This window comes from Calonectris borealis, chromosome 6 (assembly GCF_964195595.1).
Source record: "Calonectris borealis chromosome 6, bCalBor7.hap1.2, whole genome shotgun sequence".
NCBI lineage: Eukaryota > Metazoa > Chordata > Aves > Procellariiformes > Procellariidae > Calonectris > Calonectris borealis.
In genome coordinates this window covers 25376157-25403787 of record NC_134317.1, presented here as the reverse complement: position 1 = coordinate 25403787, position 27631 = coordinate 25376157, and the positions used below count along the sequence as shown (strand labels likewise).

At 53.3% G+C, this 27631-nt stretch overlaps 2 protein-coding genes across 2 annotated transcripts; both read right to left on the bottom strand.

Moving 5' to 3' along the window:
- Positions 1–6356: 6356 nt before the first annotated feature.
- On the bottom strand, positions 6357–7932 carry HOXD4 (homeobox D4). Its single transcript, XM_075153959.1, has 2 exons — positions 7515–7932; positions 6357–7110 (listed from the first exon to the last, which is right to left on the bottom strand). Exons 1-2 carry the CDS (start codon positions 7921–7923, stop codon positions 6806–6808), a joined length of 714 nt encoding a protein of 237 aa, XP_075010060.1. The 5' UTR covers positions 7924–7932; the 3' UTR covers positions 6357–6805.
- A 15879-nt stretch (positions 7933–23811) lies between these two features.
- On the bottom strand, positions 23812–25743 carry HOXD8 (homeobox D8). Its single transcript, XM_075153957.1, has 2 exons — positions 25194–25743; positions 23812–24596 (listed from the first exon to the last, which is right to left on the bottom strand). Exons 1-2 carry the CDS (start codon positions 25741–25743, stop codon positions 24301–24303), a joined length of 846 nt encoding a protein of 281 aa, XP_075010058.1. The 3' UTR covers positions 23812–24300.
- Positions 25744–27631: the final 1888 nt, after the last annotated feature.

Genomic DNA, 27631 nt, shown 5'->3' with positions numbered 1-27631 from the left:
TGTGTCTGCCCCGAGCCTGCCTCCCCTCCCTCTGTGTATGAAGAGACATGGAGCAAACCCGATGTATATCCGTCATGTGTGCCCACAAAGCTCCCCAACAATTCCAGTTCGGCAAAAAAAAAAATATTTATATTAGCTCCTCTGTTTGATTTTTCTAACATATCTGTAGCTATAAATACACCACACCTAATCTAACATCTGCTATGATTTCATTACCATCCAAAGCATGGGGATGTGACAGTAACGTATTACCTTACAATACTAACCGTAAGTGCATTGTAACATTTATCTAAATTACATTGCTTTTCCTGACTTTGCAAACCAGTTATAAAAAGATTGGAGTCCAGTGATGGAAACATAAGTTCAATGTAAATTATTGTGTACGGCTTCGGATTTATAATCCTATATTTCTTCGAAACGATGCATTTAAATCTCGCCTCAAGTAAGAGGTAATGGTTCTTTATATCCTTTTCCGTCAGCCATATATTTCGGCGTCTGGGTAGTTTTGCAGAGCCCCCCGCACTCGCGTGTCTGTGTGTACATACAGCAACCCCTACACGCACAGCATGTTCTGCATACTTGTGTACATACACACAAAGCCGAACATAATTCTGGCTGCCGTTTAGACATTTTGGATGACGGAGAGGTGTTTCGCTTCCTACACAAAAGTGCGAGGGAGAAGTTGGGCACCAGTCGAGCAAAGAGCACGAAGAGGATTCAGAAGAAAATGCCTTTTTGGAGGGCAGTTCGAAACCCTCTGGAAAAAGCCCCACAGCCCTTAGGTGTCTTTTCAGAGGCTAGGGCTAAAAAAAAAAAAAAGGCGAAATTTAATGTAAAAATGGAGGACGGCCGAAAGAAAGGAGCACCTTCGCCACCGCCACCAGAATTAAGACATCGTAAAGGGGACTGAAAAAGTATTAAGGAAATGTTAATCCTTTGCTGGTGGGACTCCAGCTTTGCGCGAATTTGTCTCCAGTAAAGGATCTAAGACTTCTTCAATCTGAGCATATGTTCATAGAGCAATAAAACAGAAAGATTTACAGTCTCCGCCCGCCCCCCAGCAGCCTCGCACCCTTTCAGGAATTACTTATGATGATTTATAACAACAACTCCGGCAATTGTCAAACTGATAAAATAGCCCGGGCTATATGCGGGAATAAACGCTCTTATGAAAGGGCTGCGATTTATGTCCGGGTCCATTTTACTGCGTGTCTTGGTGGAGTTTGGTTTCTTTCCCGGACCAGCAGTATAATATAAAACTTCATTGATAAAAATGTAGGAGTTCTCGCGAAGTAGCAAATCTGTTCCTTAGTCACTACCAAAGCACATAAACATTTGTCATCTTTGAATAATTGAATTAATGTGTTATTGTTTGAATGTATAATTCATAACATAGGAAACTTTGTCTCTGTCCTGCCACCGAAACGGAAGTAATAAAAAGCTACAATCTAGGGCTTTTTAGAAATTACTCCAGCAAGGGATAATAAAGAATATCCTGTTTGCAGAAAGTATTTCCAGCTGACTCTGGGATTTCACAGACAAATCTCAGCCTCGTTGTCCATATTCTATGGAGTTTATAGAGAGTGGCTTTGTATAAAAACACAAATCCGATTTCCCCCTAGTCCGGGCTATTGATCGGGGGCTTGAAAGGCGGCGTTCCCGCTTCGCAGGCTGGATGTGCCCGGGCTCCTCCGCAGCCCCGCGCCGGGCGGCGAGGCTCGGGCGGAGGCGGACGGCGGACAGAGCAGGAGCGGGCAGAGCGTCCGGGGAGCGGGGCCGGGGCCGGGCGGCCTTTGTGCGGCGGCGGGGGAAGGCGCGCTCGGCGCTGGCTCCGGCCCCGCTGTCAAGACGCACAGCACAATTTACGACCCCGCTTGCAAAGGAGCTGAGGGCCTTTCCCCGCCGGTGGGACCGGGCAGCGGCTGCCCTGGCAGCCGCGTTGTTCCTTCCGCGCCGTCCGGGCGACCGCGCCGCTCCGCGCCTCCCCGCGCAGGCGGCCGCGGTCAGCGCCACCGCCCCGGGAGGCGGTCAGCCTGCCTCCTCCGCGGGGCTCCGCCGGGCTCCGCGGCGCTCCGCGCTCGCCCTCTTCCCCCCGCTCCCTGGGAAGCAAAGGTCACCGCTTGCGCCCGGTCCGGCTCCCGGCCGCTGCCGAGCTGGAAATCAGGAAGCAGCGTGCCCTATTTGTCAAGCGTTTGACAGCTGAGTTCATTAAGGCTTAAATAAGAAGGAATAAAAGTAAAAAATATTTACGTACCGGGCGTCTCTTTTTCGGCAGCTACCAAAGACCTAGGTGTGCAGAGAGAGGGACTGCACCCTTTGTATATTATATTCTTGGGATCTCTTCAGTTTTCAAGTCTGATAGAGTCCTTTGCTTGGCAGATTAATGACGACTCCGTGTTTCTTAAGGGACGTGCTGAATTAATTATTTCGCAAATCACGTGGTCAGGACTTGTAGAAATCTATTCTTATCATCTTCCTTGCACTTTGAAATTCTGCCTGTTATGACTGTTCCTAGCAAGATTATTTTGGTCTCTAAGCTTGGGGGGGCGGGGGGGGGGGGGGAGAAGGAAAAAGAATCAGGGGAAAGGGCTAACAAACATGGCCGTTGGAAGCCGTGTGGCTCTGCACCGAGAGGTCCCTATTTACTGTACTGTACAGTGAGTGGGGTTTGCTATTGACTCTGCCTTTCCTCTTCATTCTTACCTTAACGACTAGTGGTGATATAATATACAGAACTGTATTGATGTATTGGGAGTAACAGGAGGAGCCATTAAACCGGAGAGAGAGAAAGTATAATCACAAAATGTGCCTCGATATTTAAACTTAGCGAGTGTGTGCTTAGAAATGCACATGCACCCTGCCCTCCGCGCACTCCAGGCAGTGAGGGCACATGCCTTGTTCTGTGCACCACGCTTCTTTCCCGGGCTGAGCAAGAGACTGTCTTTTTGGACTCATGCCTTGATCACCCTCCAGGAGAGGACAAGTCCTCTGTGACAAATACTTATGACAGAAATAGTGCAATCGACTTCTCCTGGTCAGAAGTATGTGTTATTGTCTGAGGTGCTTACGCAGGGGAGAAAAAAAATGATGTTTGCCTTAGGTGGACGGGAAGGTTTAAACTCTCCAAGTTTGTGTTTTCTTGTGATCTTTCGTTGTACCGTACCGGCTGAAAAAGTGAAGCTTATTGCTCAGAGAAAGCTACTGACTGCATTTCAATTTCAAATTTCCACTTCTTTTTAAATTGATAGGTTCCAGGACTCACCTAAAAGGCACACATCCGTGTGGGGATCGAGGTGACTTCAGGTGTGGCTCCTTGCCTCCTACCGCACATGCATAAATCCGGGAGTCATTCTAGGAGGGCTTGTTAAATGCAAAGCAGTAGCAAATGGATGACAGGCACTTTTAACTGCAGCCTAAATGTAAATATAGACTCCAGCTTGGCCTAGAGTCACACCATTATGGCTGGGGCAATCAGCAGACCTGTTCAAAGGGACATTTGGAAGGATGCTATGCAGAGTCACTCATCTTTTAACACTGTAATGATGGGAGGGACCAGCATTTTCACAGAAGAGAGACCCACCTTGTAAGGACTGTTTGTTCCAGGTACAAACCAGAATCTATTTCTCTACACCTTTTATTATTTCAAATGTATATGGAGGGCTTACATCAAAACTACAGGCGACAATTAGTATAAATAACGCTTTAATCAATGGCAGCAAAACATTAGCAAAGTCTATAAAAAGCATCACACTTTAACAGAGATGAGAGTATTGGTGGACAATGCGACCGTTTAACAAAGGCTCCAATGCACAACGTTTCACCCATGATAAACAAAACCAACCAGCTTCCCTTCCTACACGAAATAACTCCGGAGGAGAGTTAAAAACCAATAAAAAAATAAACCTCAGGTTCGTTTTCCACGGGAGATAATGACCAGTGGGTGCTCCTGGTCGTATTACAGACGTGCCTGACCCTTCAGAGCATTGGCAGCTGGAAACTATTTCTTTTTGTACTTTCTGCCTCCAGTTCACGTATTCTTCGAGCCTACAGCCCAATTAGAACTATGTAAACGTAGAGTGCCCCAGCCTCGCTCAAAGGAGACTTGCAAACAGGATTGTAAGAGCTGTGCCCGCTGAACCCAACACTCGTCCTGGAGATATTAACATTTCAAAAGACAATGAGACAAATTCTGCTCGCAGCTACATCCCTGTTTGACTTCAGTGGGCGGGGGAAGGAAATCTGGGAGCAGAATTTGGCCCTTTAACTTCGGGAGCCATCTCAGTCGATAAGAAGCACAAAGCAAGGATTTGCTTATCCAAGGCCATTATTTTCCAGAACTGTACCACAGATGCCAAAGTTGGCAGCTCTCTCTCGAATAACACGTTTGCCCTGCTCCCAGCCAACTTATCACGGACTTTAAGTAAACAGCGGGGGTCGGGGGGGGGGGGGGGGGGGGCAAGAAGAGCAGCCAGAGAAGTTTTTTTTTTCTTTTTTTTTTCTTTTTTTTTTCTTTTTTTTTTTTTCTTTCCCTAGGTTCATATGAAGAGCAAAGGGAGAGCTTTGGACAAGTCTGGAGACGAAAGGCCGCTACTGCAGGAACCGGGTGTAACAAAACTTGAAAACTTGTCTCAGGAATTCCCTCCTCAAGCGCTGCTGCTAGCTGCTCTCCATGCCAGAGAAAGGGAAGGGTAGTTTGGGTCCAAAAGGTTAAGGGTTTAGAGGTCACTCTTCCCGGCTGAAATACAACTAATCGAATAGAAAATTTGTCCTCTGGGTGAACCTGTTCCTGCAATTTAGCCGAACTTCAGTAAAATACCTTTTCAGCTTCTCAACGTGAAGGCGTCAGAAAAAAGACGTCTTTACTATGTATGAACTCGGTGCTTTTTGTCATAGAAACAATGATGCGAATAATGCAGGAATATCCATCTTTAATATCACGACGTGGAGATATTCAAGTATTGCCATGTGCAAGTCTGAGAACTGAGCTAACCCTAAGGAAGAACAAAGAGTTTTCTCCAGGCTCTAAAACAAAAGACTAAGTCACTTTGCGGAGTTCTAGGGATGAGAAAAGGGCAGAAATTAACCGCTAGCCACAGTTAATGCTGCCGAATACACTCCTGTTGAAAAGCTCGCCTTTTATTTTCGAATTCATTCAAGCCCATTTTGGCCAGTGTTTTCCCGAGCGAGCCCAGAAAGCAGTGAGTCCTCGGTGGGAAGCACCCAGCCTGGAGACTCTCCCCCTGCTCTTTCCACCTCCCTTCAGCGTTTGCTCTGGGTTTCCTTCTTTGCCCCTTTTCTCTTTAATAAAGGGATCATCTCGTTGCAATTTCGATGATATGGTCCCTCTCCCAGGCTGCCCTGAGGGTACAGGAGATAAGGACTGAGCTTTAAAATCGCCTGAGCGGAGGCGTAAGTGGCTGAGGGAGCTGGTTTGGCTGGGTTTGGTAGTTACAGAGCACTAAAACTTTGGCACAGTGCAGCCAACAGCCAGGGACAAATCCGTGAGTATTAGACCAGCTCTGCTCCCATCCAAGCCTCCCCCCTTTCCCTGAAAGCAACTTGCTGAGATTTTCTACCATTGCAGTCATGTGTCATGGTTCGCTTAAAAACAATCACTGTTCTTCAAAAAAAACCCCACCCCAACAGACAAAAATAGCCCCAAAACAAAACAAAGTAGCAACCCACATAGCCTATCTCTCTCTTGGGCAGAAAAATTTAAAATCTGATTGAAAGTATGCATTCAGCTTTCAGCTTTGAATGGCTCAGGTTATATCAAAAATCGCATTGATTTTTCACTCTGGGGTTTTCTTTTTAGTATTTTGTCGTGGGGGTTGTTTTTTTTTTTTGTGGTCTTTTTTTTCCCCTCCTTTTTTTTTTTCCATTTTTAAATGAGGTATCGATGGTTTAAAGCACAGCGCTTAGCAGAGCAGACTTTGGAAACAGATTTCAAGCCTGTTAGCCCTGGGTAGCACATGGTAAGGAGCAGGGACGCTTTTCCTATTCACAAAGAAGGAAATTCAAAAAAAGGGACAAGAAAGTTGTGTACGTTCAGGACAAGTAAACATTATACATGTCTTCATGAGACTGGGAAGGAGAAATACTGTATTTCAGCTCCCCTTCCCCGTTTTTGGTTTGACTATTTTTCTTTTTATCTTCACTCTTCTATGTAACAAATAAATAAATACGCTAACACTATCAGTACATAAAATAACCCGTTTTCACTTAATTCCTATGCACATCTTCTGAGACGTTATGGAAATGAGCAAGTATTTTCATTACACCAAGAAAGGTAAAGCAGCACAAAAAGTTCACAATGACTAGTCTTCATGTTCAAATAAAAGACTATGCTACAAATTTCCTGTCCTCAACTTGCCCAAATGCATCCTCCCGAAATTGCACGGGATAAAAAGACACTTAAAAGTAAAAATCCCAGAATAAAGCATCAAACCTTCACTTTCGAATTCAAAACTGAAACACAGGACAGTTTCATTTTCAATGATTTATTACTTTTTATGGACAGAAGGTCTCGTTTAATATTTTCCCAATTCCCACTGCCTGCATGATGTTTCTTTTTTTTTTTTTTCTTTCCCCCTTTTTTTTTTTTCCTTTTTTAGGTTGTGCTAGCAGAGGCAAATAAAATAAAGTCCAAAGTAGCGTCATTTTGTCTCCTTTTTACAACAGTACCTTAAAGAAAGATGACAGTTTCTCGAGTCCTTAGCTGCTACATGCAGGTTCTGCTTGGGCATTGTCAGTTATGTACAGTACTGGTCAGAAGCGAAGGATGAAATGGAAAATTTCACCTCTTCTACAAAGTTGTCAAGTCAGTCTGATGGTCCTTGGAACCAGTCTGTAAATGGGGGTTTGAACCAGAGGAAGACGACCTGCCCTTCGTGTTGGGCAGTTTGTGATCTTTTTTCCACTTCATTCTTCTGTTCTGAAACCAGATCTTGATCTGGCGCTCAGAGAGACACAAAGTGTGGGCTATCTCGATACGGCGGCGCCTGGTCAGGTACCTGTTAAAATGAAATTCTTTTTCCAGTTCTAGGACTTGCTGTCTGGTGTAAGCTGTGCGGGAGCGTTTAGGTTCCCCTCCGTTGTAATTGGGATTCACTGGGAAAAAAATACGGAGAACTTTACAAAGCTAATCTTGACTTGCCGGTTCGACTTTACAAAAGAAAATCTTACAAGCTGCAAGCATGTGGCCGGGCTGGATTCGTCCCAGTTGCTTACAATGGACGGGCTGCTCTCCCCCTCATTTAAGGCAGGCACTACAGGCACACACAGCTAGGTAGGCTGGGAGCCTCTAGCAGGCTCCTAAAATGGAGTTTTTCTCCTGCACGGCAAAGCCCCGCATGACCAACGGCCTATTTCCTCAGCAATAAAAATTTATGACGAGTGTAATTGGCTACCTCGGCTTAAAAAGCTCGTCCACGAGTCTGGCAGGGACTCGAGCGAGCATCGCTGAGGAGGATCGGGAGCAGGGTAGAAGAGCAAAGTAAGAAGAGGATCCTTACCCGAGTTAACATGGACTTTCTTCATCCAGGGGTAAACTACTGCTGGTTGCTTAAGTGCTGACCCGTTTGGGGGTTTGAGGGCCGGCTGCTGGCTGCAGGCTCGCGAGTTGGGCATTGGAGGCGGTGGACAATGCTCTGCTTGGCCGGGGAAGTGGCTCGCTGGGCCGGATTGCTCCTGTCCATGACCCCGCGGCTGCACCGCAGAGCCTTGGGCATTGCTACAGCTAAAGGGCTGCTCGCTGTAGTTTGACCGTGGGTAGAGTCCCTGGTGCTGGAAATCAGAGCCCTGCGAGGCACTGTAGTACTCGGCCCCCTGCTCGCCTAGGTAGCTATTCTGCAAATATTCCTCGCAAGGAGGAAATTTGGGATCCACATACTTAGAGTTCACCATATACGAACTCATGGCCATTAATTTCTGAAGGTAGAAAATACTAATTTTTCTCGTGTTGTCTTTTTTTCCCCTGCCATAGAGCCCTCCTACTTGCTGTCAACTGAATAAAGTTAGGCGGGCATGTGACCGGCCCGGCCAATGGGGAGGCGGGAGCCGATCACCGGATTTCTCCGCAGCTCAGCATTTCCACCAATTTCCCTCAATAATATCCCTGTAACCGAGTGACCCCCCTCTCCGGCGGGTCGCACCCCCCAGATCAGGTACCGGAGGTGCAGGGGTACTCCTCGGGCGGCGGCCGCCCCCCCGGCCCGCAGGTAGGGCCAGCCTTTTGTCTGAGCTGGCTTCCCTCAGCCCCGGTGGGTGATGCCCCACCGTCTGGTTTACCAGCCGCAATCGCCACCGGGGTTTGTTACCTCGCTTTAAACAAAATACCGAAAGAGATGTACGGAGCGAGGAGCTGAAGTGGGGTTAAAAGGCAGGAAACTGGTAAGGAGGCGAGGAAAAGAAAAGCCATCAAAGAAGAGGGTAATATGATGTACAATAGATCTGTCCCGGCTTTGTCTCGCAGAGGTCATCCAAAAGTTACCAGAATTTAGTTCTGCTGAATAAAATCAGGCAATCAGTAACTTCTCATTCACTTTCAAGCCTCGATATATATGTGTGCATACGTATGCGTGCACACACGCAAACGCACACGTGTATATATAAATCTGTACACGTATGTATGCAAAATCATACAGACGGCAAGAAATCGTTCACTTTTAACCACTAAAGTTCAACCAATTGAACTGAAGACAGCATTTAATTAGGTTAAAAATATCGCGGGTTTAATGAGATAAATTCGGTCTTCATTCATCAATATCATTCCTGGAGCACAAGTAAATACATTCCACTGAGGCGAATGCTGCTTTTGCTGCTGTCGTAAATATTTTGATGCGATCTGGACCCTTGACAGGAAAATTTTGCTAACGTCTGGCATATCTAGCTAATTTATGAGTATCTTTTTAATGATTCATTCACTGATTGGTAGATTTTTTTTTTTCCAGAAAATTTGTAACTTCTGGTGAGATTAACTGCTTAAATTCACAGTCTGTCAGTGAGAGTTACGACTGAACGACAACTGAAATTTTAAGAGACGTCCAAAAACCTACCAAATAGGAGAGAGGCAGCAAAACTTTTATAATTTCTGAGTGTTCAGCACGCACATGCCTTTTGATTCCGCCAGTATTTAAACTTCTAACCATTTGCAGAAAGGTGAAGTTTTTGCATCGACCATATATTCCCCTAGAATCGAATCTGTGACTATATGAATATCACACAAATTCGGTTCTACAGGGTATATATAGACAACGTAATAACATTCTGTTTTCATCTACAATATAGCAGGTCTTTGCAATTCTCTTAGTCCTTACTGTCTTCTGAGGAATGCAAACTATTCTGCTGGGACTCAGTTCTGAAATACGGATTTGCAGGAAGGTGGGATTTCAGAAAAGATTCACGCTTGTTATTATTGCTGCAGTAGAGCTATACGACTCTCCACCAATTTACAGAGATGAATTTCGCCTACCAAATTCTCAGAAAGACCTGCTGCTCACTTTAAATGCTCTGCCGTTTACGTCCTCGCTACGGAAAACGGACGTTACCGGTCAAATTACGCTATTCAGAATAATAATGGTTAAAATAATTTAGAAAAGAGCCTTTATCTATTTAGGCTAACACGAATCTGAAGAGATTCTCCAAAATTAGAATTTCCCCACCCCCTTACAAAAAAAAGAATTTAAAAAAAATCGAAACAGAAGAAAAACAGCCGACAACAGAAACAGCGATTGGTGAAGAAGAGGAGATTAAAGGCTGGAGTTAGTTGCTCTCGGGAAGAAGAGAGTTTCCAAATTTACCTTCGTCCCATTATGCTGGTCTAGCTATTATCCCCGCGAGCTGCCTGCGAGCCGCAGCCTCGCACCCTCCCAGGTTCTCCCCGCCGTAGCGTTTATGGTGAAGGGCAGGGCGAGAGGTCAGCCGAAATCATTTACAAACATATCACAAAGTTTCATTATTTTTACTTTGTCGACAGCGGCACACAGGAGTACAAAAGTTCATGAATTGTGTCTGACCCAGCTCCTCACTGCTGTCCTGCGGTCAACCTCTTCTCCTTCCACTATTTGAAACAGGCACCATAAGGACAAATAATGGTGCGAGTGTGGTACGTCCAACCACTGCGGAGGGCAGATTTGGGGGTGTTGCGTTTATCCGAGCGATGTGTACCGGTTTGTTTGCCTGTCTCCAACTCCCAGCTGCCTGATCTGGGGGATGCTATTTTTAAACATCTGCTTTCTTAGCACTGCGGTAGTGTCTTCTTCACAGCAAGTGCAACTCGAAACGACTTTGTGTCCCTAATTTCTCCCCCCACCCCCCCGCCCCCGGATTATTTAAATCTCCACCCAACTATTTTAAGCGGCTCGCCCCCCTTTCTCCTCCTTTCTCTGAGGGGAGGGGGGATACCTCCCCCCGGGAGGGTTATTAACCACCCGGCTGAACTGGCAGGGTAAACCCCCCCCCGCAAACCGAGCGTGCGTTTGGGGCAGCCCCCGGGAGCGGACAAGCCCGCCGAGGGCTGCCCGGGGACAAGCGATGGGGCTGGGGAAGCAGCAGCTCCCAGCTCTGCTTAATACTACACATTTTCATATTTGTTAGACGCTGTGACCTGCGTTTCACCTTATTGCACGACTTGCTCAGACAGGTCAAAGCCAAAGAGTTATTGATGAACAAAAGCGTTATATATTCACCTCCTGTTCAACTGCCCATACAAAATGCTTTTGATCTATCAGGCTTTTTGTATTCTGGTTCATAATCAGTATGCTAAATGTACGTTGGCAGAAAACAAGTAATCCATACATTTAGGGCCGGCCCTGGAATAAAATGCCAAGGGCATCTACATGGCGCAGGGCTGAGCTGCGGGGGGAGGAAAGTTACCTATGGAACACAATTAAAACTGCAACGCTGGAGGCGATTCTTTCGTTCGTATTTAAAGAGCTCGAAAAACAATATCTCAACGTAAGGCAAAAAGAGAAGGAGAAGCCTGGCAGAAGCAGTGAAAGAGATTATTTATCAGCAAGCAGGGAGAGGAAACAGAGAGAAACGCAAACAACCACAGCTCCGCTCCTCTACGTGCTCCCGGTCAGAGCGGGGCTGGCAGAAGCAGGGAGGGCAATGTATACCTAATGAATCTCCAAATATCGCAGGCTTTCTTTTCCTCCTTGAGAGACAAGCCGGTCTCAGTCTAAAGCACCAGGACTAATGCACTTAGCTCCCTACTGCAGCCAGAAAGGTTCAACAGCATTTCCCGCTACACACTGCCCTGTTGCCCGACCCCCGGTCCCCCCAGCGCAGTTTGTGCGGGACCATCGGGGATGCGAAAGCCCCTGTAGCAAAAGGTTGTCCTTCTAAGCTCAGATACCCATTCCCCTCCGTGCCTTCACATAATTTAAATCCCGGTTTGAATCTCCCTTGCCCCGAGAGACCTAGTACGAGAGGACCAGCGCTACCGCCCCGCACGACCCGGCTGCAGCGTGGGCTGACCCGGCTGGCCAGCGCTGACAGCCTCCAGAGCTGCCGCCTCTTCCACTCATTCACCAGGCTATGCCAAACGAGGCTAACATGAGATAGCAGGCACAACTCTGCTTTGAATCCCGTCTGGAGAAAAGAGGGGGAGTAGCCAAGGTTTTGAGGCGCCAGGACACAACGTGATCCGCCTGGGCTCTGCGCGGGGAGGCGCTGTACAGCCCCGCCGAGCCACAATGGAACCGTTGCTAATTGCTTCGGAGTGCTGAAGAGCAGGAGGACACCTGTACAGCCCTGTAATAAACCCTCAGGAGACTGCACCTCTACTTTTAACGCCAACCAGGGTTATGACATGGTACCACAAGCCGACTCCCCAAGAGCCTTCGCATGCTGACAGTGTCTTTTTTCCTTTTTTTTTTGGTAGCAATATTCAGCAGGGATACATCAGTTTTAATTCTTCCAGTCTGAAGGGAAGAAACAGGATTTTCAAGCATCGCAAACTCTACAAGAAGTAAGAGGTTACTTACCGTGGATGTCCCTCCATGATGCCGAACCTGTTGCAATAAAAACGTTTGTTACTGTTGTATTCCACATACGGGTGATATTTCTGGAGAACAGTTACAGACCACGTTTGATAGATGAAGGCAGAGAGGAGCTGGTGGTAAATCCTGCGAGCAGCGGAGTGGTGGGATGGAAGCCCCTTCCGAATGAGGACCACATTGCATTGAGGCAGTTTTTTTTACGAACACATGCTTTCCCTGTGTCCGGGGTGTGATCTTTCACTTTTAATATTCATAGTCTAGATTTTATACCGGATAATTTCTAAAGGGATGAAAAGTCAGACCTCCCTCTTTCACTGATGGAAAAAAAGAATAACAAAGGCCTTTTTTTTTGTTCTGTGGCAATCCAGTCACTTACAAATGAAATATTCAGATCACCTTTGCTAAAGAATCACCCATAAAATGTCACAATATGCCGTGCAGCATCGTATCCACGCTGAGCACAGAAAGAACTACAATTTTATAAGAATAAATCTCGGATTACTCTAGGATAGGTCCCCTTTAAGATCACCTAATTAACCAAACAGTAGCCACAAGACATGCGTCTTTGTTTGCGTTATAGAAGGACAGATTTGACTTGAACTTTCCTTCAAATCTTTTAATAAATACGTTCAAAGATGACATTAAAGAAAACAAAAACACGCGCTCAGCTTAAGGCTCCTGAAACGCATCGTATATTTTAGAGTAAAATACTAATATTGGGGGTTTCTTTTCTGTAAGCGATTTTTCACCCCTTCTATTGCTTTCCTACGATATCTTGGAGAGTTATTGTATTACACACAGAGCAATTGCCTCTGTATCAACAGTTCACTAGGTAGAGCTTCCTAAGACTGTTTTTGTTTAAAAAAATCTTTTTCAGTTCTGCCCACTGTTGATAGCATTCAAAGCTTGCGAGGACAGTGGAATAATATCAGCATTTCAGCACTAAGCACTCCCTTATCGTTCCTCTCCTTTCTTTTTTATCCTTTTTTTTTTTTTTTTTTTAAATAAAAAAGGTTAGCTTTGAGTAAGATGTGCATTAAATTCAGAAATCTCAGGCGGGGAGCAGCCCGCTCACCCGGCACTGCCCTAGCCACCTGAGCTCTACCTGTCCTTTTTCCCCAGCAAAGCTGTTCCGCATTGCCGGGCGGAGCAGCGCTGGTACCCCACTCCCACGGAGTTTCCAGGGGCACAAAGAGAGCCCGAGCGCGGCAGTGGGGAGGCTGGTAGCGGACTTACTGCGCGCTCCCCCCGCGGCCGGGGGGACACGGGAGCAGAGGTGCCTGCACGGCCGCATTCCCGCAGACGGTTCCCTGCTAACACTTCCCCGATTACTGCTTCCAGGAACGAAAGCATCTGCACTTGTATGCTCTTAAACTAATTTATGGTGGGAATTATATTTTGGCTTGTCAACTCTCAAGCCATAAAACAAAGTTTATTGGAATCACGTGCTTCTAAATAGCCACTCAGGACCTATCTCTGTGGAACCATAAATAACCTTCAGCTTTAAACTTTTATTCGCTAAATAAAGGTTCGCTGAATCTGTCCTGTAAAACAGGACTGGGTCGGAATAACGGGGATGGGCGGAAGGTCAGCTCCGCGGCGTTATGCCGGCCTTTTTGAGGAACGTGCTTAGGGAAAGCTGCTAAGAGGGGAGTTAGCGCTCCCAAATTGCTCTCGAGAAGGGAGCCGGGTGCATTTTGCCGTGGATACCCATTCAAACCTTTCTTTGCACCTCTTAGGGAACAGGGAAGCCGACCGTCAGGAAAAAAACCAGGAGTGCTGCAGGGAGAGGGGGATCCCTCTCTCCTTTCCTGGGATGTTTATGGCATTTTGGTCAGGCGCCCCTGGAACATCGTTTTGACTCGTTCACCTCCTGTTGCTCGGGCGAGCTGTGCCAGGGGCTGCGGGCTCGCCAGGCACTCGACGGACCTTTGCAAGCGACCAAACTGCTGGAAACAGCGAGGGCACCGGGCTTTGGAAAGGGAGAAAGTGTGAAGCCTGCCACAATGAGATCTTTGAGAACTGGAAGTTTAAGGCGGGTTATAAAACAATAAAACAGCCCTGGTGTGAAGGGAGCAGGGTGTGAGTTAGCAAATGAGAATTTCAAGGAGCCCGAGCACAGGAAGTCAAATGTCCCTGGCAGTCACACAGCATAAAGGAACCCGGGCATCAGCTCCCAATCTATCATGGCTAAGACGAGGAAGTCGGAGCGGCCAGCAGCTCCTGGTGCCTCCAAGGAGGGGCTTGTCCCTTCCCCAGAGGGCGGGGAGCCGCGTCCGCCCCGTCGGGGACCGGCGGCGGGCAGAGGGGACCGGCCGCTCCCCCGGCCCGCGGGTGCGGATGCGCCTCCGCGCAGGAGCTCAGCTCTGCAAAGCGAGCCACCTTCAGCTCCTTGCTGGGTGGTGGCACCAGCTGTCACGAGCTGGGTGGTGTCTGTCTAACGCCAGAGTTAGGTCCCTCCTGTCTGCTCTCAGTTGGCCATTTCCTACCGAATCTGGCTATACGAATTTGAAATGACCTAAAAGGGGCAGCTTGGCTCTCGCCGTACTCTTTAGTGGCTCAAATCACAGTTGATCCATTCGTTTTTCTCCAGAGAACAAGAGCGTCCTGAGCTCCTTTCCTGCTCCTTCTTTCCGACGCGGGGTTATTTTGCATTCCGCTATTTTCCCTGCTCTGAGTCAATGCGTTAATCATACGGCATCACCTCCGTGCTTTATTAATGGCCTAAGCCGGGGAACTGCTCTTCCTCCCTGTGCCCTCCCTTGCCCAGGACAGCTGGCAGGGGCAGTGTGTAAGGTGACATTTCAGCAACTTTATCGGGCGGCCGATGAAAGCCGGGGGGATCCGACCAGGCGCCCCCGGGAGAGGGGTGGGCTGCCCTGCGTGGGGCTGACTCGTGGGTCGCTTTCAGCTGGAGCACGGCCCGTGCTCCCAGCCCCGGGCAGGCAGGGGGAAGCGCTCCACGGGGCTGTACACGGCGCCCTGCTCAGACACCCGGGCCTGGGTGGCAGCCTCCAGCCCCCCGGCCCCCCAAACGCCCCGTCCTCACTGGCCTCCGGGGGAACGGCTTGAGACACAGGCAGCTGCAAAAAGACAGGATGCCCGTCCCGTGGGAAGGTGGGGGAAAAGGCTACGGATCGAGACGTGAGGGGAATGGTGCAACGGGAAAGTCCAACAAAATGTGGGGAAAACAGGCTGGGACGACACGAACCACGATGCACAGCCAAATGCGTTTGCCCCGGGCCTGGCAGCGGGTGCTGGGTACGGCGGAGGTCCGGTGCCGCGCAGCGGGAGCCACGGGTGGGCTCCAGCCCCTGTGCCGGCAAGGGGAGTGTCACGTCCCTCCCCGCGTGTCTGCGGTCGCTTCTTGGCGCATCTCGTGGGCAAGAGAAGCTCACGGTTTCGGGACAGGGTACTGTCCACCAGCTCTGTTCAAGCGGGTGCGGGAGGAGAGGAGCCGTGGCGAGGCAAGCAGCGTGGCAGCACTGCGGGCGGCCGGCCGAAGTGTCAGCCCCTAGCAAACGGGGCGGGAGCGGCGGCCCGGGCCGGGCATGTGCTTCGGCAAACTAGTCCAGGAGGCTGGGGCTGGGAAAGGTGAGGCTGTGGGAGAGTGAGGAGTTGATGAGAGAGATTAAACTCCCTGTGATCTAGGGGCAAGATGAATGTTTCCGCAACTGTGTAATTCTAGCCCTGAGATTTTGAAGAGGGGATTCGGAGGATTTTCGCATTTTCTATTCTAAAATGCAAATGTGGAAGTTGGCTTTGCAGCTCTGGCCAGTTCATTCTCCAGGCTTTTATGCGAGTTCTCGTATTCGGGGCTGACGATCTGGAGATGGATAAGATGTGGAATGAAGTAACCCAGTAATAATTGGTTTCCCTCTGGTGATTGTTGCGATAAAAGTGTTGGGGAAATTGAAGCGTGTGTAAACCACCGTCGCTCTCGATGCTGCTTGACACACACGAAGACCAGCATCCTACCCCGAGGACCACACCGCCAGAAAATGACAGGCTCCATCTCTGACTTTGAAGACCTACCGAGCGCCTTCATAGCGTCCAACGCATTAGCCCTCTCTGCTTTTATCATAACCCCGACCTTTCAGCAGTCACCTCACCGCCCATGCCCTCGCCGAGCAGGATGTGGGCATGCAAAGGCCCCTGCCCTCAGCACCCTGCGCCCGCGGGCAGAGGCCCGGAGCGGGCAGGGCGGCGGCGAGCCGCGCCTCGACATCAAACGGGGGCAGCGGCGGCGGCACCCCGGGTCCTCGGGGGAAGAGGGCGAGGAGCATGGGGCGGGGAAGCGAGGCCGGGGGCCGTGGGAGAGTCTAGCTGGGGCAGGCACGGCCCGGGGCGCCGGGGGCCGCCGGGGTCATGTCCGGGCACGGCTGGGGAACATGAAGCCTGGAGGCAACAGGTGAGGTGGAGGCAGGGAAATCTGCCGGGTCCCGGCTTGCAGGGGGCAGGGGGGATGTGCGGGGGCCGGGGGCTCTGCCCAGGGGAAGGGAGCCGGCGGGGAAGCGGGTGCGGGCCGTCACGGTGCTCTGGCACCCGCATCAAAGGGGCAAGGAAGGAAGCGGTGGCTGCCCGACATCAAAGGGCGGGCCGGTGACCGGGAGGGCAACGGGGCACTCGGGGTGAGCCCCGCCGGCACCGTGGGGAAGGCAGGGAGTGCGGAGGGGCGCGCACGGGTGCGAGAAAGGGCCCGCGGACCCGGGGCAGGTGAGAGGCCGCCGCGCTGGAGGTGGTGGGACAACTGGGGCCCAGCTGGGGAGGGCTTCGGGGACGCCCGAGAAGGGTAGCGGAGCCCCACCCGTGCCCCCCGCCCGCCAGTGGGCCCCTCCCGTGGGCAGGCGGGCGGCCGGGTCCGGGGCCCGGGGCAGGCGGCGGGGGGCGGCGGGCCCCTCGCCCAGGCGGGGAGAGCGGCCAGGCTTGTCCTACAGCGCCTTCTCCTGGAGGAGGCCATGGAGACAAAATGGCTGGTGTCGGCGGCCAGGCCTGCCGCGCCCCCGGCGGCCGCTCCGCGCCCCGGCCCGGCCGCCCCGAGGGCGGGAGCCGCGGGCAGGTGACCCCGGCCCGGGCTGTCGGGGCGGGCGCCCACCCGCGGGCAGAAGCGGCGGAGCCGGGCCTCGACGGCGGGGCCGGACGGGTGGCTGGGCTGCCCCCCGCGAACCCCGCACCCTCGCAAGGTCCAGCTGGGGTCGCCCCCAGCGTCGGGCGCTGGGTGGGCGATGCGGGCTGCCTCCCCTGCCTCTCGCCGCCCCCTCCCCCGCGGGAGATGGGAGGCGAGTGCTGGGTTTGGGCAGAGCCTGCTGCCGCTGAATGCACTTTTATTGCCTCTTGTCTCTGGCAGAGACCCTTCCTCCGCTCCCCGCCCGGCCCCCGCGACCTGCTGCAATGTTTATTGTGCCTCATCTTTTCCTTTCGCTTCCTGTTTTTTCCTCTCCCGCTCCAGCAGCATTGAGTGCCGCACTGCAGTAGAGCCGTAAATACCTTTAACAGCTGCCTGCCAACCGAGGGGTGAAATACTGTCTTTGTTCGGATTTTTTTCTGCCCCAAGCGCTCATAAAACACCCCGTGAGAATTATATTTGTTTGGGGAAAGAGAAACGTTATTGGGAAATAAACGAATCGGCGGGATTTGCTGTTCTTAAGACCGCCAAACCAACGTGTATTTCCTCGCTCAGTCTTATCGGGTTCCCCGGGTCCGCAGCCCTCATCACCTCCCCTCCTTGCACCAAACCCCTGCCAGGCTCGGGGAGCAGAGGCTGCACTTCTCCAGGCAACTTGCAGCAGCTAAGCGGGAGCCCAACCTGACTTCCCAAATGGCAGCCGGCGCCAGCGGTACCTGGGCACTGCCAGGGAGCGCAGGCTGCCGTTTCCTGCGGGTTATTTTGTGGTGGTGTTCTTTTACTGCCCGTGCGACAGTAAAGTGTGGGCTAGGGATCGACTGTTTCCTTTCAACAAAAAAAATGAGATGAGTCATAAATTCTGTCGAACACGTCGGGAAACGAAGCAGGTGTGAGAAATGTGAATGTGAATTCTGTTTTCCGAAAATTACAGCACACTAACACATCCACACACATACAGGCGCTCACGTTATATAGGCGTATAAATATATATAAAAATGCAGTCCTCATGTGCCATGTGTATATCTACACATACATACAGAGTTTGTTATGAATACTCACACACATAGGTATATTTAAGAGCATACACATAACTATGTGTGCTTCAATGTTAATGAAAGAAATGAAAGAAAAAGGAGAGGAAAAAAAAAAAAGAAAAAGAGAAAAAAAGCAAGGAAGGAAGGAAGCCGTTTAGGAGGGACCGAACTCTCACATAAACCAGTGGGTTCATAAATGCATATGTGTATCCGTATGTGTCAGCATATGGACCCGCAGACACACATGCACATTAGAACTCGTTAGAACATCCTGCTTTTGTTTTCTTCTTTCCCCCCAGGCTACGAATAATTTGAAAACAGCTCAAGGACGAGATTTTTCGAAGTTTTTGGAGAGATTCATAGCCAAGCAGCTATAATTACTGTGTCACCTAGGAGGGATTCTGAGAGTGAAACCTAACGCAATACATACTTTCCAAGTTACTCTTGAGGACTGTTGCTATGTTGAAAACTATTCCTCCCAAATAATCCCCAAGTCCTTCAGCAGCGCAGGGCGGTCGGCTAGTGCAAAGAGCCAAAGCATGAGGGAAAGGCATCCTATCGCTTCCTGTAGCGGGGCTCGGGCTCAGCGGGCTGGGGAGGTGCTCGGGAATGGACTAAAGAAGAATTTCTTCTGCGGCTTCAAAATATGTACCTGGGGCACGTCCCACACTTTTCCACCCTCACTGGGTATGGTTTAATCAGGCATTTTGCTTTACCGTTAAATAAGTGGCTGCTTTTGAGGTAAATGGCGATTCGGTAAATTCCTGGAGTGCGATGGCACGGTGCATTTCCACCTCTGACCAACGATGTACACACTAAATCCCTGGCAGCGGGTTTTCTACTATGCATTAGCATTTTGAAAATGAAGAGGAAATGTTCAAAATAGTATACTTCCAAAGAATATATGTTCTACAGAGATAAGTAGAGGTGTAAATACGTATATACACGTATATATGTGATGCGGATATGGATATATACACATATATAGGTAACGCAGATGTAGTTTACGTGACTGTTGTATCTCCTCTACATATTCAAAATAAACATGGTTTGGTTTTTTTTTCCGAGACCTCGTCCCCATTTAGCTCCCCGTGATTTCCACACGGGTAAGAAGCCGTGCTGCGGGGGTGCGCTCCCGGCCGTGGCTCCGCGCAGACCGTCCCCGCGCTGCCTGGCGAGGAGGAGCCCGGGGCTGGGGCCGCCCGGGCGGCCCCGGCACCAGCCGCCTGCCCGGTGTCGAGCCCGGCCCCTGTGCCTCCCGCCAAGCTGGTCGGAGCCGCAGCCCTGGCTCATGCACGGTACGGCGGGAGAAGGATGTGGGGCGGGCGGGGGGTCCCGGGGCTGGCCCCGGGCACAGCCTCTGGCCCGACCGGCTCGGCGGGGCCGCCCCGCGCCCTCCGCCCCCGCGGGAGCACTGACCCCGATTCTCCTGCAAAAACACCTGTTAAGCTTTAAAGTTACGCGAGCGCCCTTCCGCCATGGGGAAAACAAACCACAGGATCACCGCACCGCGCTTCAGACTGGCGGGGGGGAAAGTACCCCAAAAAAGGCCTTTTATTAGAAGAAACCCCGCGGCAGGAGAGGCGCTGCCCGCGCGCACTGCGCCCCAGACTTCCGCCCCTCGACGCGGAGGGTCGCGGCTCGCCGCGCCATCGCGGCGCGCAGCGCCTTTCCGCGCCAGACCGCGCAACAGCCGCACGCACCCCGCGGCATGCCCACAACTATTACTGACAATAATAACAACGATAATTACAACAACAGTAATAATAGAAATAATAGTAAGAGCAATAAGAGCAAGAATGAGGGGCTCCGAGGGACAGGTGACCAAACGGGGCAGGGGGACAGGGGAGCCGGCGCCGTGCCGCGGTGCGGGACGGTGCGCGGGCGCGGAGAAGCGGCGGCCAGCCCGAAGGGAGCCGAGTGCTTACCGGTTCGCGGCACTGCCCGCCTGCGGAGGAGCCCGGGAGGGTCGCTGTAATCCATATTGCGCCCGCGTAGCAATCCGTGTGCCGGAGGAGATAGCGGCAGCGGGGGCAACAAGCGGCGGGAGCGGAGCGGGGGGCTGGAGGCGGCGCGGTGGCGGGCGCGGGGCTCCGCGCATCCCCCCGCGGGCGCGGGAGAGGAGGCGGCGCGGGGCCGGGGAAGTGTCAGCGCGGCGGCGGCGGGACCGGCCGCGGGTTTCGGGGAGCGGGACACGAACATGAGGGCGACTGCCATACACCTCAGCGTAGACAAAGGTTAGGAAAAGAGGGGCTGAGGCTCTCTGAAGGCAGAATGCAGGGGGAAATTCGCCAGGGAAATCAGGAAAAGGCCATGAAAGCGCTCGCTGCCTGCACATGACCAGCCGCAGCCAATGACGAGCCCAAATAGGTCATAAAAAGGTCTATTACCAAGTTGTAAATTTTCTTCAAACAAAAAGGAATTTACTGCAATTCCTTGCGGATTTTGCACATACTGCTTCCCAGCGCCATGTTTCTTTCGCCTGCGCGCTGCGCTTTTACTGAGTCCTCGGTCCCGCCTGCCCGCGGCCTGCGCGCCCCGGGCGCGGTGGCGGGGCCCCGCGGGCACGGCCGGGGCGCGGGAGATCCGCGCGGAGAGCGGAGAGCGGGGCGAGACCCGCTCAGCGGCCGGGGATCCGCACAAAGAGGGGGACCGCGCTCTCCCGATGGGTCCGTGTCTTGCCCCAACGAAAGGGGGCTTTACCCGCATTTCCCCCCCCCGCTCCGCCGGGGCCTAAAAAAATCCACATTTCCTTTAGCGCCCACTACTGAAGCCGAACCTAAAAATAGTGCGAGCCGAATCCCCACCCCGAAGTGTGCGGTTCCCACAGGTTGCGCCGGGCGCTGTCATCGCGCCCAGGCTGCCCGCAGCCTCCCCGGGCGGGGCTACCTCCGCCCCCGATAAAACCTTCCCGGGGCGCTCAGACCTGGGGCACCAACAGGGAAAATCCGATTCTTAGAAAGTATTCGAAAAGACTAAAAACGGCCCCGTGTCCACAGGGAATGCTTGGCTCTGAGACGGAATATTGTGGGTGTTTCTTGCTCAATTTTTTTTCAGGGAATAGCCAGAGCCCTCCATCAATGGCCTCCGTGTTGATTGTACCTGCCTCGAAAATAGAGCTAACAAAAACAAACACTCCTAAAGCTATACAGCCTTTTTAAAACGCTGCTTGAGGCAGTTGCACACCCGTGAATAGCGTGTGCAGCGTGTCCCTCAGCCGAGGCACCGGCACCTTCCGCGGTGGCTCTGCAGCACCCACGGCCGCGCGGAGCTGCTCGACGTGGGAACGGAGAAATTCCGCGGAAACCAAAGGCGCGGTACACCCGTGCTGCGGCTGTCACAGGCGGCCTCTCGCCGCCGCTGTAGCCGCGACCCACGCAGCTGCGGCTTTTCCCTGCCAAAATACCGCTGCTCGCTCCGGAGCTCGATGGCTCCGGTTTACCGGGGGTTTACTGACCGCCCGGGCCAATTTCTGGCTCGTTTTTCATTTTCTTAGCAAGACTCCAAGTACGAACGAGGGAGAGATTCAGATGCCAGGCTACGGGAGGAAATACCTTAACAACTACAGGGATTTTTTTTCTTTTTCTTAATAAATAAGACAGGGGCGATCCCAGTTACCACTAGGCCTTCACAAATGATGTGTGCACAAGGAAGTCAGTTTTCGCCTGCGTGGCTGCGTTCCCAGTCGGCCCAGGGAGAGCGACGCTAACGGAAACTTCGTCAGGAATATTTTAATTTTATTCTCTTTGTCTGGAAATTAAAAACAACTACGGCAGCAGCTCTTTCCCGGACAAACACTAGCCTAGGAAGTGCTCCGCTCGGATGTGAAGGTCTCCGTTATGCGTTTTCCCCCGCAGGCAGCCCGGGTTTGCAGCGGGCGGCAGCAGCACGGCTTTCCTCGCGGCAGGGCCCACCGGGGCCCCGCTGCGCCCAGCCTCGGCCGCAAGGGCAGCAGAAGAAAAAGGCTCATTCCCAGCCCGGAGACCCAACATGTCGGTGCCACTGGCAGCGGGTGTTATTTTGAAAAGCGAGTTTTTTTTTCCGCGTCAGGCGACAGGGTTTCCTTAAACCTGCCGCCACCAGCCCCACATCCTTCCTGGGCACTAGGGATACCGGTGTATTTATGCAAATCCATGCAGCAAAATGTTTACTTCACCACTTTGCTGCAGTTTCCCCGCGTTTACAACCTTTAACCAATTACGCGATTAAAATAGACCCAGAACAATAGCTCCGCTTGCTTGTGCCTCCCTCTAGAGCTGGCGCTTTGCAGGAGTCGAAGCGTGCCTGGCTCGGTGGCGGGGAGGGGGAAGAGGAAGGGAAACGAAATGAACTAAACCCGCCGTACAAATCCCGACCCCGGGAACGGCCGTTCCCGGGAGCGAGCGGTGGGTGCGGAGAAGGGCCCCAGCGCCGGGCTGGCACGGCGGCGGCCGGCGCTCGGCACCTCCCGAGGCCCCTGGATGTGAGTTTCCGAGCGGGGCCCCGGCTCGGTCCCTGCTCTGTCGGGAGCACGCTCGTTTCTCGGGCAGATAATAGAAATTTGTCGTATTTGTCCCAGCGGCTGGCGCGTTCCTGCGGTTCCCTTCACGGAACCACCACTCACGGGGGCGTGAGGCGGTGGGGAAAAAATGACGCAGAAATCTTGGTAGGGATTTATACCTCATACCTCAGCCCTCTGTCTGCTGTTCCTAAAAAGGACTGCACTCGGCCGTCCTCTCAGATACCGCGGTCTGTGGGACCCCGCCGCGGAGCAGGAGAAAGGGGAGGGAGGGGAGAGGGGGAGATAAATTAAATCGTTTTACTGATCAGAGCTGATTTCTTCTCCTGTGGCTGCGGGGAACCGTGCGGCAGGCTCTGCCCTCGCCAGCTGCGGCCTCCGCTGGGAAACGCACCCAAACTGCGCGATAATACTTACGGGGAAAAAATGCCCTTTTTTCCGTTTACGCATGGTTTGGGACCACAGACCACTATAGCCCCACGCAAGGCCGCAAAACCTTTGCATTTCTCTGCTCGCCCGCCATCCGCGGGGGAGGCTTGGCCTGCTTTTGCTGCAGTTTGCATGGCGGGGCTGGAAGGCCCGCATCGGTCGGAAGTAGCCCGCGGAGCCGGCGGGGGCCCGGCGTGCGCCCCGGTCCCGTATCCCCCCAGGGGGGCTGGCAGCGGACGACTCCACGGGGCGAAGGGCCGTGTTTGCCGGCAGCGGCTCCCCTGCCCCGCCGCCCCCCCGGGGGAGGCACAGGAAAAGGCGAAGGCAGGGCCCAGGCGCTCCCGTTGAGGGGGCTCCCAGGGCCGGGCCGCAATGCAGGCTTAGCCCGCAGGTGGGGCCGCAGTCCCTGCCAGACGCTGCTCTGAGCCCGGCCTCGCAATGCCCGTGGCTGGCGGCCTCCGAAATGTCGGTGGCGGTGGCAGGGTGTGCAGGCGGCAGGGAGCGAAAACCAGGTTTCGTATCCAATTTGCCATTCCCAGACCCCACAGAAACACCCAGCTTCGGAGGAAGGACGGGGGAAAGGCGCAGGAGAGAGTGAGTCCAGAGGCTCTGAAGGTTACTGGAGGAGTAATTACAAAAAGGATAACAGGAAGCCGATACATTTTATATTTGAATAAATTTGGTTTATTTTAATCAAATATCAATAGCAGAAGGTTAAATATATTTCTAAGATCTTTCCTTCAAATTTATTAAATTTATTTAATTTACTTAACATAAGATAAGAATAAGAATTAAAATAGTACAAGTGCACTTGTCTTGATTAGTAAAGCATTGTTAAATGTCTTGCTTATTGGTATTTATTATTATGAAGTTTATGGCGTTTCCCGCAATCACCGTCTTTTAAGATTGCAAAAAATTTTATATTTATATATATAATTAGAAATGTATTGCTACAAACTCTGTATCGAATTTCCAAAAGAAGTAGATGAACTGTTAAATCTAGAGATTGTTCCGGATATGGTTAAAAACAAAACAAAACAAAACAAAAACACAAACAAGTGAAGCACCCGAAGCAGAGAAATGTCACGCGGAGGGACACGGGGTCACTCGTCCCACGGCAGGACCACGTACAGGGGGAGACGGGCCGACATTCGGGCTATGGCGCTGGTTATTTTTTATAGCCTTGCTCAAAGGCTTTTAGGACAAAATTTAATTCGTCTGGCCTTCAGCTCTGTCTTCTTCCAGATCATGTGCTTCCTTTTTGGCCTCCCCTTCCTTTCCCTCCTGTCTGGAAGCGGGGAATTTGTCCTTGTTGTTCTCTTTTTTCCATTTCATCCTCCTGTTCTGAAACCAGATCTTTACCTGCCTCTCGGTGAGTCCTAGTGCGTGGGACACCTCGATCCTCCTCTTCCTGGTCAGATAGGGGTTAAAGAGGAACTCCTTTTCCAGTTCTAGAGTCTGGAATCGGCTGTATGTTTGTCTTCCTCTCCTCCTACCCGGCGCAGCTGTTTAAAACAAAAATACAGGGTTTTGGACGTTGCTGTGGTCGTTCAAAACACGGCGCAGGCAGGGAGCGAGGGCCCGAGTCCCTCTTGAAATCCCTCGAGAGAAGCCCCGCAGAAACGCAGGGGGAGAAAGCAGAGGGCTCGGAGGAGTCTAGCGCTTTACACATGAGTGCGGGAAAAATAGCGATAGCAGATGCACGAAGCGCCTCAGCTCTCCCCCCTCATCGGGGTTTGCGGGACCGAGTTTACGGGGTCACTTTATTATTATCTGGTAACCGGCACCCCCCGGCCCTGCACCCTTCCCGTTCAGGCAGCGGCGGCGGGAGCTGGGCGAGCGTGTCAGCTGCGCCTCTGTGTCCGAGAGGCGAATTTAAGGCTGCTTTTGGGGTGGCAGCCGCCTTCTGCGGAGGTTTCTGTTTGCGTACTGTATCGCTTTATTATCGCAAGCCACCGCGGTGATAGGAATCGCGGGGAGAGAGGCAGGGAGAGAGGGAGGCAGAGGCAGGGAGCGACAGGCAGCGAGAAAGAAGCGGGAGGAGGAAAAGAAAGTTTCAAACTCAGACGTGAGATGGAAGCAAATTTTTGACTGCGTCCAACCTTGTGGTCTCATCCAGGGAAACATTTGAGCAGGAGACGAGCTCTGATTTAAGTGGTCTGGTTCCTCGCCAATATTAGCACTGGACGATTTACAGTCAGGATATTGTACCAGCTCGGCCTCTTGCTGTGTCGTAAAAATCTGCTGTCTCTGTAAGTTATCGTATCCGTAAAATTTAGCGGGCTCCCCGTGACAGGTAACCCCGCTGCAGGGGGCAGGAGGCGGAGGCGCGGCGGGGGGAGGAGGAGGCGGCTGGTAGGCGGCCGTGGGGCTCCCCCCGGCCGGGTGGTAAAAGTCCGCGGCCGCGCCGCCGCCGCCCCCCGCCCCGCCGGGCGCGGGGTGCGGGAAGCCGGCGGCGGCCGCGCCGTTCCCGTAGAGCAGGGCGGCGGCAGCGGCGGCGGCGGCGGCGGCGGCGTGGCGGCCGCTCACCTCAGGCGCGAAGTGACAGTCGTAGTACGGGGGATTGATGGGCTCCCCCGCCGCCGCCGCCGCCGCCGCCGCCGCCGCCGCCTTGTACTTGGAGTACAGCGGGTTGACAAAGTAGGAGCTCATCGGGGAGGGGGCAGCGGCGGGCGGGGGCGCGGGCGCGGGCACGGGGCGCTGCTCCCGCCGCCGCCGCCGCCGCTGCCGGTGCCTCTACGCCGCGCTCATGCCGCCGCCGCTCGCCCGTGCGCTCCCCGCTCCTGCTCTCCGTGTATGTGGTGACCAGGACTGGAATATAATCGCTCTCAAAATGACCTGCCTCACTGCTTTTACTATTTCCTATTAGGCACACAGCAGCCCGCGCACACACACACGCGCGCACACACACACACACACACACACGCTCATGAGCTCAGGGGGGACTTTTGGCTTCAGTTTACATGTGCCGCTCCTCAGGCAAGAAAAAAACCCGGCCCAGCCCTGCCCGGATCCACCCCAGCCGCGGCGCCCCCGCTCCCCCCGCCGGTGCGCGCTCGCCAGGAGCCGCCGAAACCCCCGCCGCGCAGGGGCGAGGCGGCCGCGCAGATGCCGCGCGATAACCGCGGGCGCGCTGCCCGGGGCGACGCCGCCCGGACTGCGCTGCCCGGGGCTCAGGGCCACGGCTAAGCACTGAAGCGCGGCCTGCACCGCCGGCTGGGAAGGGCAGAGACCCGCCGAGGGAGCCGGTGCCCGGCGCAGGGATCTGGGGGTGTCGACGAGGGCAGCTGGGGGGTCCGAAGGGCGGCAGCGTGCAGCGGACGGGCCCCGGTGCCAGCGGGCCCTGCGGGTCGTTTCCTTGCAGGCGAGCAGAGCGCTGGGAAATGAGATGCACATTTACCCTTGACGCCGTGCACGCATGGCTGAGGCTCCAGGTTAATTGATACTTAATGGAAATCATGCCTATGAATATACTTTCCATCATTTCACCCTTGGTGGACGTCATTACCGAGGCAGAGAGAGGGAGGAAAGAAAAAAAAATGTGTGGGTGAGCGGTTAGCACCGCTCGGGGATGCGGTCCGAAATAAGCGAGCCCTGTTCTCCGGGAGGAAGGAAGGAAGGCGCTGCCCGGCAGGCTCGGCGCTGCCCCGGCTCCTCGGCCGGCCGCCCCCGCGGGGGGAGCGCGGCCTGGCCACCGGCGCGGGCCCCGCTCCCAGCGCTCCAAGAAGCGCCGTCTCCAGTCCTCTCTTCCCCGCTTCGTCCTGCAGTGGGAACCAGCTTTTCGGACAGACACCCCCAGGAGCTCGAGTCCGTCCTATTTTGAAGAAAGACGAAAAATGTAGGTGAAATATAATACGGGCCCCGCCAGAGCCACGTGTGACCGTCTGGTGTGAATTGACAAAAAATATTTGTGGCTACATAAAAGGCATCGCAGGCTCCTTCCCCATCACACCCCGCTCCCCCCACCACCACTCCCGTCTCCACGCCAATTAACTCGCTTTGTCTAGGTGACCAGCCCGGCTGCCCCGCATATGAGCGCCCGGACGGGCCCTTGGCCCGCAGCGACACGCCCGCCCGGCGAGGGGCCCCGCGGCCCGGGCACACGCCTTTTGGGAAGCCAGCGGAGGCTCAGGGACCCCCGTGCAGCCCGGAGACAGGCGGGGGACCCGGAGAGGCCCGGGGGGGCACAGGGATTTTTGGTGCTACAAGGACAGCCAGCAGCAAAAGCCCATCGCAAGAAAGCAGCGGGAAGGCAGGAGGCCAGGCCAGGCCGGGCGGGAGCGGCAGCAGAGAAACACCGCCTCACCCTGCGGAGGGGCGCGGAGGGGCAGCGGCTGCTTCCCGCATCCGCGCCGGGGTCCCCCGCCCCTCCTCATGCTCATCCCGCCGAGGCGCCAATCCCGCGGGCCAGCACCGCCACCCGCGTGGGGCTGCGGTGCCAGCAGCGAAACCGCGGTTCCCCCGGGTCGGGCCGCGGAGAGCGGTGCGCGGTGCGCGGAGCGCTACGCGGAGAGCGGGGCGCGGCGGCGGCACTAGAATG